A 17,460-nucleotide genomic window follows, 5' to 3' on the forward strand; every position below is an offset into this window, starting at 1 on the left:
AGTCAGGCTCTGTGGCCCGGAAAGGAAAGAGAGGTATTAGGAGAGCAATAGTGAGGAACATTGTCAGAGGCTACAGAAGGATATAGATAGGCTGGAAATTTGGGCAAAGAAATGGCAGATGGAGTTCAATCCAGATAAATGCGAAGTGATGCATTTTGGTAGAACTAACGTAGGGGGGAGCTATACGATAAATAGCAGAACTATAAAGGGTGTAGATACGCAGAGGGACCTGGGTGTGCAAGTCCACAGATCCTTGAAGGTGACGTCACAGGTGGAGAAGGTAGTGAATAAGGCATATGGCATGCTTGCCTTTATAGGACGGGGCATAGAGTATAAAAGTTGGGGTCTGATGTTGCAGATGTATAGAACGTTGGTTCGACCGCATTTGGAATACTGCGTCCAGTTCTGGTCGCCACACTACCAGAAGGACGTGGAGGCTTTAGAGAGAGTACAGAGGAGGTTTACCAGGATGTTGCCTGGTATGGAAGGGCTTAGTTATGAGGAGAGATTGGGTAAACTGGGGTTGTTCTCACTGGAAAGACGGAGGATGAGAGGTGACCTAATAGAGGTGTATAAAATTATGAAAGGCATAGATAGGGTGAATGGTGGGAAGCTTTTTCCCAGGTTGGTGGTGACGTTCACGAGGGGTCATAGGTTCAAGGTGAGGGGGGGGAGGATTAACACGGGTATCAGAAGGACGTATTTTACACAGAGGGTGGTGGGGGCCTGGAATGTGCTGCCGGGCAAGGTGGTGGAGGCGGACACACTGGGAACGTTTAAGACTTATCTAGATAGCCTCATGAACGGAGTGGGAATGGAGGGATACAAAAGAATGGTCTAGTTTGGACCAGGGAGCGGCACGGGCTTGGAGGGCCGAAGGGCCTGTTCCTGTGCTGTATTGTTCTTTGTTCTTTGCGTGTGAGTGTGTGAGTAAACTCATAAACAATAACAGGTATTTTGTGTTGGTCTTCACAGTGGAAGACACAAATAACATGCCAAAAATTGATGACAGGAAGACTATGGCAGGTGAGAACCTAGAAACTATCATTATCACGAAAGAGGTAGTGTTGGGCAAGTTAATGGGGCTAAAGGTAGACAAGTCTCCTGGTCCTGAGGGAATGCATCCCAGGGTGCTAAAAGAGATGGCGGGGGAAATAGCAAATGCACTAGTGGTAATTTACCAAAATTCGCTGGACTCTGGGGTGGTTCCCGCAGATTGGAAAACAGCAAATGTGACGTCACTGTTTAAAAAAGGAGGTAGACAAAAGGCAGGTAACTATAGGCCGGTTAGCTTAACTTCTGTAGTCGGGAAAATGCTTGAATCTATCATCAAGGAAGAAATAATGAGTCATCTGGATATAAATTGTCCCATCGGTAAGACGCAGCATGGGTTCATGAAGGGAAGGTCATGTTTGACTAATTTGGTGGAATTCTTTGAGAACATTACATGTGCAGTGAACAATGGGGAACCTGTGGATGTGGTGTATCTGGATTTCCAGAAGGCATTTGACAAGGTGCTGCACCAAAGACTGCTACATAAGATAAAGGTGCAGTGTTACGGGTAACGTATTAGCATGGATAGAGGATTGGTTAACTGACAGAAAGCAAAGAGTGGGGGTAAATGGGTGTTTTTCTGGTTGGCGATCAGTGACTAGTGCTGTGCCTCAGGGATCAGTGTTGGGACCGCAATTGTTTACGATTTACATAGATGATTTGGAGTTGGGGACCAAGTGTAGTGTGTCAAAATTCGCAGATGACACTAAGATGGGTGGAAGAGCAAAGTGTGCAGAGGATGCTGAATGTCTGCAAAGGGATATAGATAATCTAAGTGAGTGGGCGAGGGTCGGGCAGATGGAGTACAATGATGGTAAATGTAAGGTCATCCATTTTGGTAGGAATAACAGCAAAATGGACTATTATTTAAATGGTAAAAAATTGCAGCATGCTGCTGTGCAGAGGGACCTGGGTGTCCTTGTGCAGGAATGTCAAGGAGTTGGTTTGCAGGTGCAGCAGATAATTAAGAAGGCAAATGGAATTTTGTCCTTCATTGCGAGAGGGATGGAGTTTAAAAACAGCGAGATTATGTTGCAGCTGTATAAGGTGCTGGTGAGGCCACACCTGGAGTACTGTGTACAGTTTTGGTCTCCTTACTTGAGAAAGGATATACTGGCACTGGAGGGGGTGCAGAGGAGATTCACTAGGTTGATTCCGGAGTTGAGAGTGTTGGCTTATGAGGAGAGACTGAGTAGACTGGGGCTATACTCATTGAAATTCAGAAGAATGAGGGGAGATCTTATAGAAACATATAAGATTATGAAGGGAATAGATAAGCTAGAAGCAGGGAAGTTGTTTCCACTGGTGGGTGAAACTAGAACTAGGGAGCATGGCCTCAAAATAAGGGGGAGCAGATTTAGGACTGAGTTGAGGAGGAACTTCTTCACACAAAGGGTTGTGAATCTGTGGAATTCCCTGCCCAGTGAAGCAGTTGAGGCTACCTCATTGAATGTTTTTAAGGCAAGAATAGATAAATTTTTGAACAGTAAAGGGTTACGGTGAGCGGGCGGGTAAGTGGAGCCGAGTCCATGAAAAGATCAGCCATGATCTTATTGAATGGCGGATCAGGCTCGAGGGGCCAGATGGCCTACTCCTGCTCCTAGCTCTTATGGTATTATTAATATTAGTAGAGAAACGGTACTGGGAACGTTGATGGAATTGAAGGTGGACAAATGCCCAGGGCCTGATAATCTACATCCCAGAGTACCTCAGGAGGTGGCTCTAGAAATAATGGATGCATTGGTGGTCATCTTCCAGGATTCTATAGACTCTGGAACAGTCCCTGCAGATTGGAGGGCAGCGAATGTCACTCCAATGTTCAAAAAGGGACGTAGAGAGAAAACAGGGAATTATAGATCAGTAAGCTTAACATCGGTAATGGGGAATATTCTCAAATCCATTATCAAGGACTTTACAGCAGAGCATTTAGAAAGCAGTGGCAAAGAAGAACAAAGAACAGTACAGCACAGGAAACAGGCCCTTCGGCCCTCCAAGCCTGTGCCGCTCCTTGGTCCAACTCGACCAATCGTTTGTATCCCTCCATTCCCAGGCTGCTCATGTGACTATCCACGTAAGTCTTAAACGATGTCAGCGTGCCTGCCTCCACCACCCTACTTGGCAGCGCATTCCAGGCCCCCACCACCCTCTGTGTAAAAAACGTCCCTCTGATATCTGAGTTATACTTTGCTCCTCTCACCTTGAGCCCGTGACCCCTCGTGATCGTCACCTCCGACCTGGGAAAAAGCTTCCCACTGTTCACCCTATCTATACCCTTCATAATCTTGTACACCTCTATTAGATCTCCCCTCATTCTCCGTCTTTCCAAGGAGAACAACCCCAGTTTACCCAATCTCTCCTCATAGCTAAGACCCTCCATACCAGGCAACATCCTGGTAAACCTTCTCTGGACGCAGTACTCCAAATGTGGCCTAACCAGCGTTCTATACAGCTGCATCATCAGACTCCAGCTTTTATACTCTATACCCCGTCCTATAAAGGCAAGCATACCATATGCCTTCTTCACCACCTTCTCCACCTGTGTTGCCACCTTCAAGGATTTGTGGACTTGCACACCTAGGTCCCTCTGTGTTTCTATACGCCTGATCATTCTGCCATTTATTGTATAACTCCTCCCTACATTATTTCTTCCAAAATGCATCACTTCGCATTTATCCGGATTAAACTCCATCTGCCACCTCTCCGCCCAATTTTCCAGCCTATCTATATCCTGCTGTATTGCCCGACAATGCTCTTCGCTATCCGCAAGTCCAGCCATCTTCGTGTCATCCGCAAACTTGCTGATAACACCAGTTACACCTTCTTCCAAATCATTTATATATATCACAAATAGCAGACGAGGATGCAGAGATCCTTCAGAATGATCTGAGCAGGTTGGGTGAGTGGGCTAATCAATGGCAGATGCAGTATAATTTGGATATTATTCACTTTGAAAGCAAAAACAAGGCGGCAGATTACTACCTGAATGGGTGTAAATTGGGAGAGGGGAGTGTGCAGCGGGACCTGGGTGTCCTTGTGCACCAGTCGCTGAAGGTAAGCATGCAGGTGCAGCAGGCGGTAAAGAAGGCAAATGGTATGTTGGTCTTCATTGCGAGAGGTTTCGAGTACAGGAGCAGGGATGTGTTGTTGCAATTATACAGGGCCTTGGTGAGACCACAGCGAGAATAGCATGTGCAGTTTTGGTCTCCTTCTCTGAGGAAGGAAGGAGTGCAGCGAAGGTTTACCAGGCTGATCCCGGGGATGGCGGGACTGGTGTATGAGGAGAGATTGACGAGGTTAGGATTGTTTTCGCTTGAGTTCAGACGAATGAGGGGGGATCTCATTGAGACTTATAAAATTCTAACAGGACTAGACAGGGTAGATGCAGGGAGGATGTTCCCGATGGTGGGGGCGTCCAGAACCAGGGGTCACAGTCTGAGGATTCAGGACAGAGGTGAGGAGACATTTCTTCACCCAGAGAGTGGTGAGCCTGTGGAATTTCCCAACCACTGATGTAAGGCTCACCGGCCTATAATTTGCTGGAATATCCCTGCTGCCCTTCTTAAACAATGGAACAATATTGACTATTCTCCAGTCTTCTGGAACTTCACTTGTAACCAATGAGGACACGAAGATTCCTGCAAAGGTCCCAGAAATACCGCCCTTGGCTCCCTCAGTATTCTGGGTTAGATCACATCAGGCTCTGGGGTCCTATCTACTAAAATGCTTATAAAGATGCCCAATATCATCACCTTTTTGATATCGTCATGATCCAGAATATCTGCACACCCAATCTCCTCCTGCTGCCCTCCATCTCCTCCTGCTGCCCTCCATCTCCTCCTGCTGCCCTCCATCTCCTCCTGCTGCCCTCCATCTCCTCCTGCTGCCCTCCATCTCCTCCTGCTGCCCTCCATCTCCTCCTGCTGCCCTCCATCTCCTCCTGCTGCCCTCCATCTCCTCCTGCTGCCCTCCATCTCCTCCTGCTGCCCTCCATCTCCTCCTGCTGCCCTCCATCTCCTCCTGCTGCCCTCCATCTCCTCCTGCTGCCCTCCATCTCCTCCTGCTGCCCTCCATCTCCTCCTGCTGCCCTCCATCTCCTCCTGCTGCCCTCCATCTCCTCCTGCTGCCCTCCATCTCCTCCTGCTGCCCTCCATCTCCTCCTGCTGCCCTCCATCTCCTCCTGCTGCCCTCCATCTCCTCCTGCTGCCCTCCATCTCCTCCTGCTGCCCTCCATCTCCTCCTGCTGCCCTCCATCTCCTCCTGCTGCCCTCCATCTCCTCCTGCTGCCCTCCATCTCCTCCTGCTGCCCTCCATCTCCTCCTGCTGCCCTCCATCTCCTCCTGCTGCCCTCCATCTCCTCCTGCTGCCCTCCATCTCCTCCTGCTGCCCTCCATCTCCTCCTGTTCCCCTTCACCTCCTCCTGTTCCCCTTCACCTCCTCCTGTTCCCCTTCACCTCCTCCTGTTCCCCTTCACCTCCTCCTGTTCCCCTTCACCTCCTCCTGTTCCCCTTCACCTCCTCCTGTTCCCCTTCACCTCCTCCTGTTCCCCTTCACCTCCTCCTGTTCCCCTCACCTCCTCGTGTTCCCCTTCACCTCCTCGTGTTCCCCTTCACCTCCTCCTGTTTCCCTTCACCTCCTCCTGTTCCCCTTCATATCTCCTCCTGCTGCCCTCCACTTCCTCCTGCTGCCCTCCACTTCCTCCTGCTGCCCTCCACCTCCTCCTGCTGCCCTCCACCTCCTCCTGCTGCCCTCCACCTCCTCCTGCTGCCCTCCACCTCCTCCTGCTGCCCTCCACTTCCTCCTGCTGCCCTCCATAGAACATAGAAAAAATACAGCACAAACAGGCCCTTTGGCCCACAAGTTGCGCCGGTCATGGCCCTACCTACCTAGGCTTATATATAGGCTTACCTATAACCCTCAATCCTATTAAGTTCCATGTACTCATCCAGAAGTCTCTTAAAAGACCCGATCGAGTTTGCCTCCACCACCACTGACGGCAGCCGATTCCACTCACCCACCACCCTCTGAGTGAAAAACGTCAGTGGTGGTGGAGGCGAACTCAATAGGGTGTTTTAAGAGACTCCTGGATGAGTAAATGGAGCGTAATAGGATGGAGGGTTATAGGTAGGTCTCGAAGGTAGGGATGTGTTCGGCACAACTTGTGGGCCGAAGGGCCTGTTTGTGCTGTCGTTTTTCTATGTTCTATCTCATAATTCGTCTGGAGCAAGGCTGAGAGGAGTGAATTGTGGCAGGATTATTGTGAGTAAGAGATATCATTTTTTTCCCTTATTTTTGCGGGCTTTCTCTGTTAATTAATTAATTATTTATTTTTAAAATTCCCGAGTTTAACCTTTAACCCGGAAGTAGGCCGCACAGCGGCCAGGGAAGGCCTGGGAGTTTTTTTTTAAGCGCGTAGGAGGGAGGCCGCAGTGTGCAGCGGGCAGCGTCGGGAGTGGGCAGCAGAGTGAGTGGGAAGCAGAGTGTGAGCTGTAAGGGCTTTGGCGGACAGGGCGAGCAGGGGTGAGTTTTTTTAATTATTTACTTTTCTCTGTGTACCTTGGTAAAAAGGGTCAAATATGAGTGTGAAGCCAGTGTGTTGTTCCCAGTGTAGGATGTGGGAGGTCCTGGAGGCATCTGGCCTCCCGGACATCCACATCTGTGAGGGGTGTGTCGAGCTGCGGTTCCTGAGGGACCGTGTTAGGGAGCTGGAACTGCAGCTCGAGGATCTTAGGCTGTTAAGGAAGAATGAGGAGGTGATAGACAAGAGCTATCATCAGGTGGTCACACCAGGGCCACGGGAGGAGGCCAAGTGGGTAACGGCCAGGATGGGTAAAGCTCGGGTGTTTGAGAGCACCCCGGTGGATGTGCCCCTACACAACAAGTACTCCTGCCTGAGTACTGCTGGGGGGGACAGCCCGCCTGGGGGAAGCAGCAGTGGCCGTGTCTCCGGAGTGGAGTCCGGCCCTGTAACTCAGAGGGCTAAGGAAAAGAGGAGGAACATAGAACATAGAAAGCCACAGCACAAACAGGCCCTTCGCCCCACAAGTTGCGCTGATCATATCCCTACCTCTAGGCCTATCTATAGCCCTCAATCCCATTAAATCCCATGTACTCATCCAGAAGTCTCTTAAAAGACCCCAACGAGTTTGCCTCCACCACCACCGACGTCAGCCGATTCCACTCATCCACCACCCTCTGAGTGAAAAACTTACCCCTGACACCCCCCAGCACCTTAAACCTGTGTCCTCTCATAGCAACCATTTCAGCCCTTGGAAATAGCCTCTGAGAGTCTACCCTATCCAGACCTCTCAACATCTTGTAAACCTCTATCAGGTCACCTCTCATCCTTCGTCTCTCCAGGGAGAAGAGACCAAGCTCCCTCAACCTATCCTCATAAGGCATGCCCCCCAATCCAGGCAACATCCTTGTAAATCTCCTCTGCACCCTTTCAATGGCTTCAACATCTTTCCTGTAATGAGGTGACCAGAACTGCGCGCAGTACTCCAAGTGGGGTCTAACCAGGGTCCTATAAAGCTGCAGCATTATCTCCCGACTCCTAAACTCAATCCCTCGATTAATGAAGGCTAGTACGCCGTACGCCTTCTTGACCGCATCCTCCACCTGCGAGGCCGATTTAAGAGTCCTATGGACCCGGATCCCAAGGTCCTTCTGATCCTCTACACTGCTAAGAATGGTACCCTTCATATTATACTGCTGCTTCATCCCATTGGATCTGCCAAAATGGATCACTACACACTTATCCGGGTTGAAGTCCATCTGCCACTTCTCCGCCCAGTCTTGCATTCTATCTATGTCTCGCTGCAACTTCTGACATCCCTCCAAACTATCCACAACACCACCTACCTTGGTGTCATCAGCAAACTTACCAACCCATCCCTCCACTTCCTCATCCAGGTCATTTATGAAAATGACAAACAGCAAGGGTCCCAGAACAGATCCCTGGGGCACTCCACTGGTCACTGACCTCCATGCAGAGAAAGACCCCTCCACAGCCACTCTCTGCCTTCTGCAGGCAAGCCAGTTCTGGATCCACAAGGCAACAGCCCCTTGGATCCCATGCCCTCTCACTTTCTCAAGAAGTCTTGCATGGGGGACCTTATCGAACGCCTTGCTGAAGTCTATATAGACCACATCCACCGCTCTTCCTTCGTCAATGTGTTTGGTCACATTTTCAAAGAACTCAACCAGGCTAAACCCGGAAGTGGTCGCGCAGGGAGGTCTGGGAGGGAGAGATTTTTAAAAAGTTACTCACCTCAGTGAATCGGCCTCATTGCTTCTTGGAAGTACAGCAGAGAGGGAGAGATTCGTGAGAGGAGTGCTGCGGGTAAGCGCTTTTATTTTTTAACTTACTTTTTCGCGGGTTCTTTTTAAAAAATATCTAAACCCGGAAGTGGTCGCGCAGGGAGGTCTGGGAGAGAGAGATTTTTTTTCCCCAATAAATTGGAACAGAGAGGAATCCCGATACTCTACACTTGTAGAGTATCCCACCCTCCCTCCTCCTCTAACCTAAAAAAAAAGACCCAGTGAGAGCAGGGCTTTGGAGAAAACAGGAGGAGGAAAGGTAAGTTTAAAATTTTCATTCACTTTTTTTTTCCCTGTGTGTTTAAAAGGGCAATTATGAGTGTGAGGCCAGTATGTTGTTCCCAATGTAGGATGTGGGAGGTCCTGGAGGCTCCTAGCCTCCCGGACGACCATATCTGTGCTGGGTGTGTTGAGCTGCGGTTCCTAAGGGACCATGTTAGGGAACTGGAATTGCAGCTCGAGGACCTTCGCCGGGTTAGGGATAGTGAGGAGGTCATTGACAGGAGCTATCGGCAGGTGGTCACACCGGGACCACGGGAGGAGGGTAACTGGGTAACAGTGAGGAAGGAGAAAGCTCGGTTGATGGTGAGCACCCCGGTGGATGTGCCCCTTAATAATAAGTACTCCTGTCTGAGTACTACTGGGGAGGACAGCCCACCTGGGGGAAGCAGCGGTGGCAGTGTCTCTGGAGCTGAGCCTGGCCCAGTAGTGCAAAAGGGTAAGGAAAGGAGGGGAGTGCTAATTGGGGACTCTACGGTGAGGGGGTCAGATAGGCGTTTTTGCGGACAAAGACGGGACTCTCGGATGGTGGTTTGCCTCCCCGGTGCAGGGGTCCGGGATGTCTCTGGTCGAGTCCCAGAAATCCTGAAGGGGGAGGGAGAGGAGCCGAAGGTCGTGATGCATATAGGTACTGCTGACATAGGTAGGAAGAGGGAAGGGGTCATGAAAAGAGAATATAGGGAGTTAGGTAGACAGCTGAGAAAGAGGAATGCAAAGGTAGTAATCTCGGGATTGCTGCCTGTGCCGCGGGAGAGTGAGAACAGGAATCGGTGGAGAATGAATGCGTGGCTGAGGGACTGGAGCAAGGGACAAGGATTTGGGTACTTGGATCATTGGGACCTCTTTAGGGGCAGGTGTGACCTGTTTAAAAAAGACGGGTGGCACTTGAATCCCAGGGGGACCAATATCCTGGCGGGAAGGTTGGCTAAGGCTACTGGAGAGACTTTAAACTAGAAAGGTTGGGGGGAGGGAATCGAAATGAGGGGACTGAGAGCGAGGAGGTTAGCTCGCAAATAGATAAGGAATATAGACAGGGTAAGAGGGAGGTTAGATGAGTGATGGAGAAGGGAAGTGCTCAGGCTGAAGGTCTGAGATGTGTCTATTTTAATGCCAGGAGTGTAGTGAATAAAGTGGATGAGCTTAGAGCGTGGATTGCTGCTTCGAATTGTGATGTGGTGGCCATTACGGAGACTTGGATGTCTCAGGGACAGGACTGGGTGCTTCAGGTGCCGGGTTTTAGATGTTTCAGGAAGGACAGGGAGGGAGGCAAGAGAGGGGGGGGAGTGGCACTGTTGATCAGGGATAGTGTCACGGCTGTAGAGAAGGTGGACGCCGTGGAGGGATTGACGACGGAGTCTCTGTGGGTGGAGGTTAGGAACAGGAAGGGGTCGGTAACTTTGCTGGGTGTTTTCTATAGGCCGCCCAATAGTAACAGAGATGTTGAGGAGCAGATGGGGAAACAGATCCTGGAGAGATGTAGGAATAACAGAGTTGTCGTGATGGGAGATTTTAATTTCCCAAACATAGATTGGAATATCCCTAGGGCTAGGGGTTTGGATGGAGAGGAGTTTGTTAGGTGTGTCCAGGAGAGTTTCCTGACACAGTATGTGGATAAGCCTACTAGAGGAGAGGCTGTACTTGATCTGGTGCTGGCTAATGAACCTGGACAGGTGGAGGATCTCTCGGTGGGTGAGCATCTTGGGGATAGCGATCATAATTCTATCTCCTTCACGATAGCATTGGAAAGAGATAGGATGAGGCAGGCTAGGAAAGTGTTTCTCTGGAGTAAAGGGAAATACAGTGTCATCAGGGAGGAAATTAGACGGGTAAATTGGAAGGAGGCATTCTTGGGGAAAAGTACCGAAGGAAAGTGGAGGATTTTCAAGGAATGTTTGTCTGGAGCTCTGCATGACAACGTTCCGATGAGACAGGGGGGTGTTGGTAGGGTACGGGAACCGTGGTGCACGAAGGTTGTGATGAACCTGGTGAATAAGAAAAGAGAGGCGTACAGAAGGTTCAGAGAGCTAGGAGGTGTTAAGGATTTAGAGGAGTATACGGGATGTAGGAAGGAGCTTAAGAAGGAAATTAGGAGAGCGAGAAGGGGTCATGAGAAGACCTTGGCGGGTAAGATTAAGGAGAATCCCAAGGCTTTCTACAAATATGTCAAGAGTAAAAGGATGAGATGTGAAGGCATAGGACCCTTAAAAGGTGAAGGGGGAAAAGTGTGTGCGGAACCGTTAGAAAAGAGGAGGAAGGCAGTGTTAATCGGGGACTCGACAGTAAGGGGGTCGGACAGGCGTTTTTGCGGAGGCAGGCGGGAGTCTCGGATGGTGGTCTGCCTCCCTGGGGCCGGGATCCAGGATGTCGCTGGTCGACTCCCAGAAATCCTGAGGTGGGAGCGAGAGGAGCCAGAGGTAGCGGTACGTATTGGTACCGCTGATGTGGGTAGGAAGGGGGAAGGGGTAATGGAAAGAGAGTATAGGGAATTAGGGAGACAGCTGAGGAGGAGGAAAGCAAAGGTAGTAATCTCAGGATTGCTGCCTGTGCCACAGGAAGGTGAGGGCAGGAATGGAGTGAGGTGGAGGATGAATGTGTGGCTGAGGGACTGGTGCAGGAGGCAGAGATTCAGGTTCGTGGACCATTGGGACCTCTTTAGGGGCAGGTGTGACCTGTATACAAAAAACGGGTGGCACTTGAATCCCAGGGGGACCAATATCCTGGCGGGAAGGTTGGCTAAGGCTACTGGGGAGAGTTTAAACTGGATAGGTTGGGGGGAGGGGATCGAGACGAGGAGACTGGGAGCGAGGAAGTTAGCTCGCAAACAGAGAAGGGTGATAGACAGTGCAAGAGGGAGGATGGATGGGGGATAGAGAAGGGGAGACTCAGACCAAAGGATTGACGTGTGTTTACTTTAATGCCAGGAGTATAGTGAATAAAGGGGATGAGCTCAGAGCATGGATCGATGCCTGGAAGTGTGATGTGGTGGCCATTACGGAGACCTGGATGTCTCAGGGACAGGAGTGGATACTCCAGGTGCCGGGATTCAGATGTTTCAGGAAGAACAGGGAGGGAGGCAAGAGAGGGGGTGGAGTGGCACTGCTGATCAGGAATAGTGTCACAGCTGTAGAGAAGGTGTATCCACAGTAAGAAGTTTAACAACACCAGGTTAAAGTCCAACAGGTTTATTTGGTAGCAAAAGCCACACAAGCTTTCGAAGCTCTAAGCCCCTTTTTCAGGAGACAATACACATCTTTTTAGCCTGTCTTGATGCTCTCTCCACTCCCATTGTTTTGTTTCTTAAAGACTTGATTAGTTGTAAGTATTCGCATTCCAACCATTATTCATGTAAATTGAGTCTGTGTCTTTATAAACTCTGTTTGAGAACAGAATTCCCACTCACCTGAAGAAGGGGCTTAGAGCTTCGAAAGCTTGTGTGGCTTTTGCTACCAAATAAACCTGTTGGACTTTAACCTGGTGTTGTTAAACTTCTTACAGTGTTTACCCCAGTCCAACGCCGGCATCTCCACATCAGAAGGTGTATCAACAGAGAACAAAGAACAGTACAGCACAGGAAACAGGCCCTTCGGCCCTCCAAGCCTGTGCCGCTCCTTGGTCCAACTAGACCAATCGTTTGTATCCCTCCATTCCCAGGCTGCTCATGTGACTATCCAGGTAAGTCTTAAACGATGTCAGCGTGCCTGCCTCCACCACCCTACTTGGCTGCGCATTCCAGGCCCCCACCAACCTCTGTGTAAAAAACATCCCTCTGATATCTGAGTTATACTTCGCCCCTCTCACCTTGAGCCCGTGACCCCTCGTGATCGTCACCTCCGACCTGGGAAAAAGCTTCCCACTGTTCACCCTATCTATCCACTTCATAATCTTGTACACCTCTATTAGATCTCCCCTCATTCTCCGTCTTTCCAGGGAGAACAACCCCAGTTTACCCAATCTCTCCTCATAGCTAAGACCCTCCATACCAGGCAACTGTGGAGTCAAAAGTATGCTGTGGAGGGATTGTCTACAGAGTCTCTTTGGGTGGAAGTTCGGAGTGGGAATGGGTTGATCATTTGGCTGGGAGTTTTCTATAGACCGCCCAATTGTAACAGGGAGGTGGAGGAGCAGACCGGGAAACAGATCCTGGAGAGATGCAGTAATAGCAGAGTTGTTGTGATGGGAGACTTTAATTTCCCAAACATAGATTGGAATATCCCTTGGGTAAGGGGATTGGATGGGGAGGAGTTCGTTAGGTGTGTACAGAAGGTTTTCTGACTCCGCATGTGGACAAGCCTACAAGAGGAGAGGCTGTACTTGATCTGATACTGACCAATGAGCCTGGACAGGTGTCAGATCTCTCAGTGGGAGAGCATCTTGGGGATAGCGATCATAACTCTACCTCCTTTATGCTTGCATTGGAAAAAGAGAGGATCAGCAAGCTAGGAAAGCGTTTATATGGAGTAAGGGGAAATATGAAGACATAAGGCAGCAAATTAGAGGACTAAATTGGAAGGAGGTATTCTCGGGGAAATGTACTGAAGAGAGGTGGCAGTTTTTCAAGGAATGTCTGTCTAGGGTTCTACAGGACAATGTTCCGAGCAGACAGGGAGGAGTTGGTAGGTTAAAGGAACCGTGGTGCACGAAAGCTGTGCGGGACCGAGTCGAGAAGAAAAGGAAAGCGTACAAAAGGTTCAGAGAGCTTGGCGAAGATTGGGATCTAGATGAGTATACGGCTTGTAGGAAGGGACTAAAGAAGGAAATTAGGAGAGCCAGAAGGGGTCACGAGAAGGCCTTGGCAGGTAGGATTAAGGAGAACCCTAAGGCGTTCTATAAATATGTGAAAAGTAAAAGGATGAGACGTGAAGGAATAGGGCCTATAAAAGGTGAAGGCGGGAAAGTCTGTACGGAACCAGTAGAAATGGCAGAGGTGCTTAATGAGTATTTTGCCTCGGTTTTCACAGAGGAGAAGGACCTGGGTGGATGTACTGCGGGCGTGCGGTGGACTGAAAGGATTGAGTATGTGGACTTTAACAAAGAGGTTGTGCTGGAATCTTTGAATGGCATCAAGATAGATAAGTCGCCGGGTCCGGATGGGATGTACCCCAGGTTACTGTGGGAGGCGAGGGAAGAGATTGCAGAGCCTCTGGCGATGATCTTTGCGTCGTTGATGGAGACGGGAGAGGTGCCGGAGGATTGGAGGATTGCGGATGTGGTTCCTATTTTCAAGAAGGGGAATAGGGATAGCCCAGGAAATTACCGACCGGTGAGTCTAACCTCAGTGGTTGGTTAGCTGATGGAGAAGATCCTGAGGGACAGGATTTATGAGCATTTAGAGAGGTTTAATATGCTCAAGAATACTCAGCATGGCTTTGTCAAAGGCAGATCGTGCCTTACGAGCCTGGTGGAGTTCTTCGAAAATGTGATTGAACACATTGACGAAGGGAAAGCGGTAGATGTGGTTTATATGGATTTTAGCAAGGCATTCGATAAGGTCCCCCATGCAAGGCTTCTAGAAAAAGTGAGAGGGCATGGGATCCAAGGGGCTGCTGCCCTGTGGATCCAGAACTGGCTTGCCCAAAGGAGGCAGAGAGTGGGTATAGATGGGTCTTTTTCTAAATGGAGGTTGGTCACCAGTGGTGTGCCCCAGGGATCTGTTCTGGGACCCTTGCTGTTTGTCATTTTCATAAATGACCTGGATGAGGAAGTGGAGGGATGGGTTGGTAAGTTTGCCGACGACACGAAGGTTGGTGGGGTTGTGGATAGTCTGGAGGGATGTCAGAAGTTACAGATGGATATAGATAGGATGCAAGACTGGGCGGAGAAGTGGCAGATGGACTTCAACCCAGATTCAACTTGCAGATAGTGAGGAACATTGTCAGAAGCTACAGAAGGATACAGATAGGCTGGAAATTTGGGCAAAGAAATGGCAGATGGAGTTCAATCCTGATGAATGCGAAGTGATGCATTTTGATAGAAATAATGTAGGGAGGAGCTATACGATAAATGGCAGAACCATAAAGGGTGTAGATACGCAGAGGGACCTGGGTGTGCAAGTCCACAGATCCTTGAAGGTGACGTCACAGGTGGAGAAGGTGGTGAAGAAGGCATATGGCATGCTTGCCTTTATAGGACGGGGCATAGAGTATAAAAGTTGGGGTCTGATGTTGCAGATGTATAGAACGTTGGTTCGGCCGCATTTGGAATACTGCGTCCAGTTCTGGTCGCCACACTACCAGAAGGACGTGGAGGCTTTAGAGAGAGTACAGAGGAGGTTTACCAGGATGTTACCTGGTATGGAGGGGCTTAGTTATGAGGCGAGATTGGGTAAACTGGGGTTGTTCTCCCTGGAAAGACGGAGGATGAGGGGAGACTTAATAGAGGTGTATAAAATTATGAAAGGCATAGATAGGGTGAACGGTGGGAAGCTTTTCCCCAGGTCGGTGGTGACGTTCACGAGGGGTCATAGGTTCAAGGTGAAGGGGGGGAGGTTTAACACAGATATCAGAAGGACATATTTTACACAGAGGGTGGTGGGGGCCTGGAATGCGCTGCCAGGCAAGGTGGTGGAGGCGGACACACTGGGAACGTTTAAGACTTATCTAGACAGCCATATGAACGGAGTGGGATTGGAGGGATACAAAAGAATGGTCCAGTTTGGACCAGGGAGCGGCACGGGCTTGGAGGGCCGAAGGGCCTGTTCCTGTGCTGTATTGTTCTTTGTTCTTTGTTCAGATAAATGCGTAGGGGTCCATTTTGGCACGTCAAATGGGATGAAGGAGTACAATATAAAGGGAAAGACTCTTAGTACTGTAGAGGATCAGAAGGACCTTGGGGTCCGTGTCCATAGGACTCTCAAATCGGCCCCGCAGGTGAAGGAGGTGGTTAAGAAGGCGTATGGTGTGCTGGCCTTTATCAATCGAGGGATTGAGTTTAGGAGTCCGGGGATAATGATGCAGCTATATAAGACCCTCGACAGACCCCGCTTGGGGTACTGTGCTCAGTTCTGGTCGCCTCATTACAGAAAGGAAATGATTGAAAGGGTGCAGAGGAGATTTACAAGGATGTTGCCTGGATTGATGGTATGCCTTGTGGGGATAGGCTGAGGGGGCTCGGTCTTTTCTCGTTGGTGAGACGTAGGATGAGAGGAGACCTAACAGAGGTATATAAGATGTTGAGAGGCATAGATCGGGTGGACTTTCAGAGGCTTTTTCCCAGGGTGGAAATGGCTGCTATGAGAGGACACAGGTTTAAGGTGCTGGGGGGTAGGTACAGGGGAAATGTTAGGGGGAAGTTTTTCACACAGAGGGTGGTGGGTGAGTGGAATCGGCTGCTGTCAGTGGTGGCGAAGGCAAACTCAATAGGGTCTTTTAAGAGACTCCTGGATGAGTACGGGGACTTAATAGGATGGAGGGTTATAGGTAGGTCCAGAAGGTAGGGATATGTTCGGCACAACTTGTGGGCCGAAGGGCCTGTTTTGTGCTGTAGTTTTTCTATGTTTCTATGTTTCTATCTCCTCTGTACCTGCTCCCCAGCATGTTAAACCTGCGTCCTCTCGTAGCAGCCATTTCAGCCCTGGGAAAAAGCTTCCGAGAATCCACCCGATCTATACCTCTCAACATCTTGTACACCTCTATCAGGCCACCTCTCATCCTTCGTCTCTCCAAGGAGAAAAGACCGAGCTCCCTCAACGTATCCTCATAAGGCATGCCAACCAATCCAGGCAACATCCTGGTAAATCTTCTCTGCACCCTTTCAATCATTTCCACATCCCTCCTGTAATGAGGCGACCAGAACTGAGCACAGTACTCCAAGTGGGATCTGACGAGGGTCTCAGAAAGCTGCATCATTATCTCCCGACTCCTAAACTCAATCCCTCGATTGATGAAGGCCAGCACACCATACGCCTTCTTAACCATCCGCCTCCTCTACCTGCGAGGCCGATTTAAGAGTCCTATGGACCCGGACCCCAAGGTCCTTCTGATCCTCTACACTGCTAAGAGTCTTACCCTTGATATTATACTCCTTCATCCCATTTGACCTGCCAAAATGGACCACGACACATTTATCCGGGTTGAAGTTGCTACGGCTCTTCAGGGGGGTTTAAACTAATTTGTCAGGGGTTGGGAAAAGAAGTTGTAGTCCGGAAGTCAGTGTTGAGGGTGGTGAGGTATTGGGGAAGGTATCAAGGTCAAGGGTGGGTATCAGTAGACAGGAAGGTGAGTTGAAGTGTGTCTACTTCAATGCAAGGAGCATCCGGAACAAGGTAGATGAACATAGAACATGTACAGCACAGAACAGGCCCTTCGGCCCACGATGTTGTGCCGAGCTTTATCTGTAACCAAGATCAAGCTATCCCACTCCCTATCATCCTGGTGTGCTCCATGTGCCTATCCAATAACCGCTTAAATGTTCCTAAAGTGTCTGACTCCACTATCACTGCAGGCAGTCCATTCCACACCCCAACCACTCTCTGCGTAAAGAACCTACCTCTGATATCCTTCCTATATCTCCCACCACGAACCCTATAGTTATGCCCCCTTGTAATAGCTCCATCCACCCGAGGAAATAGTCTTTGAACGTTCACTCTATCTATCCCCGTCATCATTTTATAAACCTCTATTAAGTCTCTCCTCAGCCTCCTCCACTCCAGACAGAACAGCCCTAGCTCCCTCAACCTTCCCTCATAAGACCTACCCGCTACGAATTCCATTGGATGTGTCTGGGTGAACAGGAGTAGGAGGAGATGAAGGGGAGCAGGAGGAGATGAAGTTCCTCGCTGTCCACGGGGATGGTGCCAGAGGACTGGAGAAT

General features: G+C 49.8%; 1 protein-coding gene across 2 annotated transcripts in view; it reads left to right on the top strand.

Moving 5' to 3' along the window:
• LOC144486846 (rho-related BTB domain-containing protein 2-like) overlaps nt 1–17,460 on the top strand; it is a 289,061-nt gene that overhangs the window by 214,053 nt on the left and 57,548 nt on the right. The window contains exon 9 of one of the 2 annotated variants that reach the window (XM_078204867.1): nt 976–1,068. The exons of the other annotated variant lie outside the window; for it this stretch is intronic. Within the exon in view, the coding sequence (XP_078060993.1) occupies nt 976–1,038 (63 nt within the window). The 3' untranslated portion in view covers nt 1,039–1,068. Of the gene's footprint in view, nt 1–975; nt 1,069–17,460 lie in introns of those variants that run through there. 2 annotated transcript variants of the gene reach the window in all.

This window comes from Mustelus asterias, unplaced genomic scaffold (assembly GCF_964213995.1).
Source record: "Mustelus asterias unplaced genomic scaffold, sMusAst1.hap1.1 HAP1_SCAFFOLD_490, whole genome shotgun sequence".
Lineage (NCBI taxonomy): Eukaryota > Metazoa > Chordata > Chondrichthyes > Carcharhiniformes > Triakidae > Mustelus > Mustelus asterias.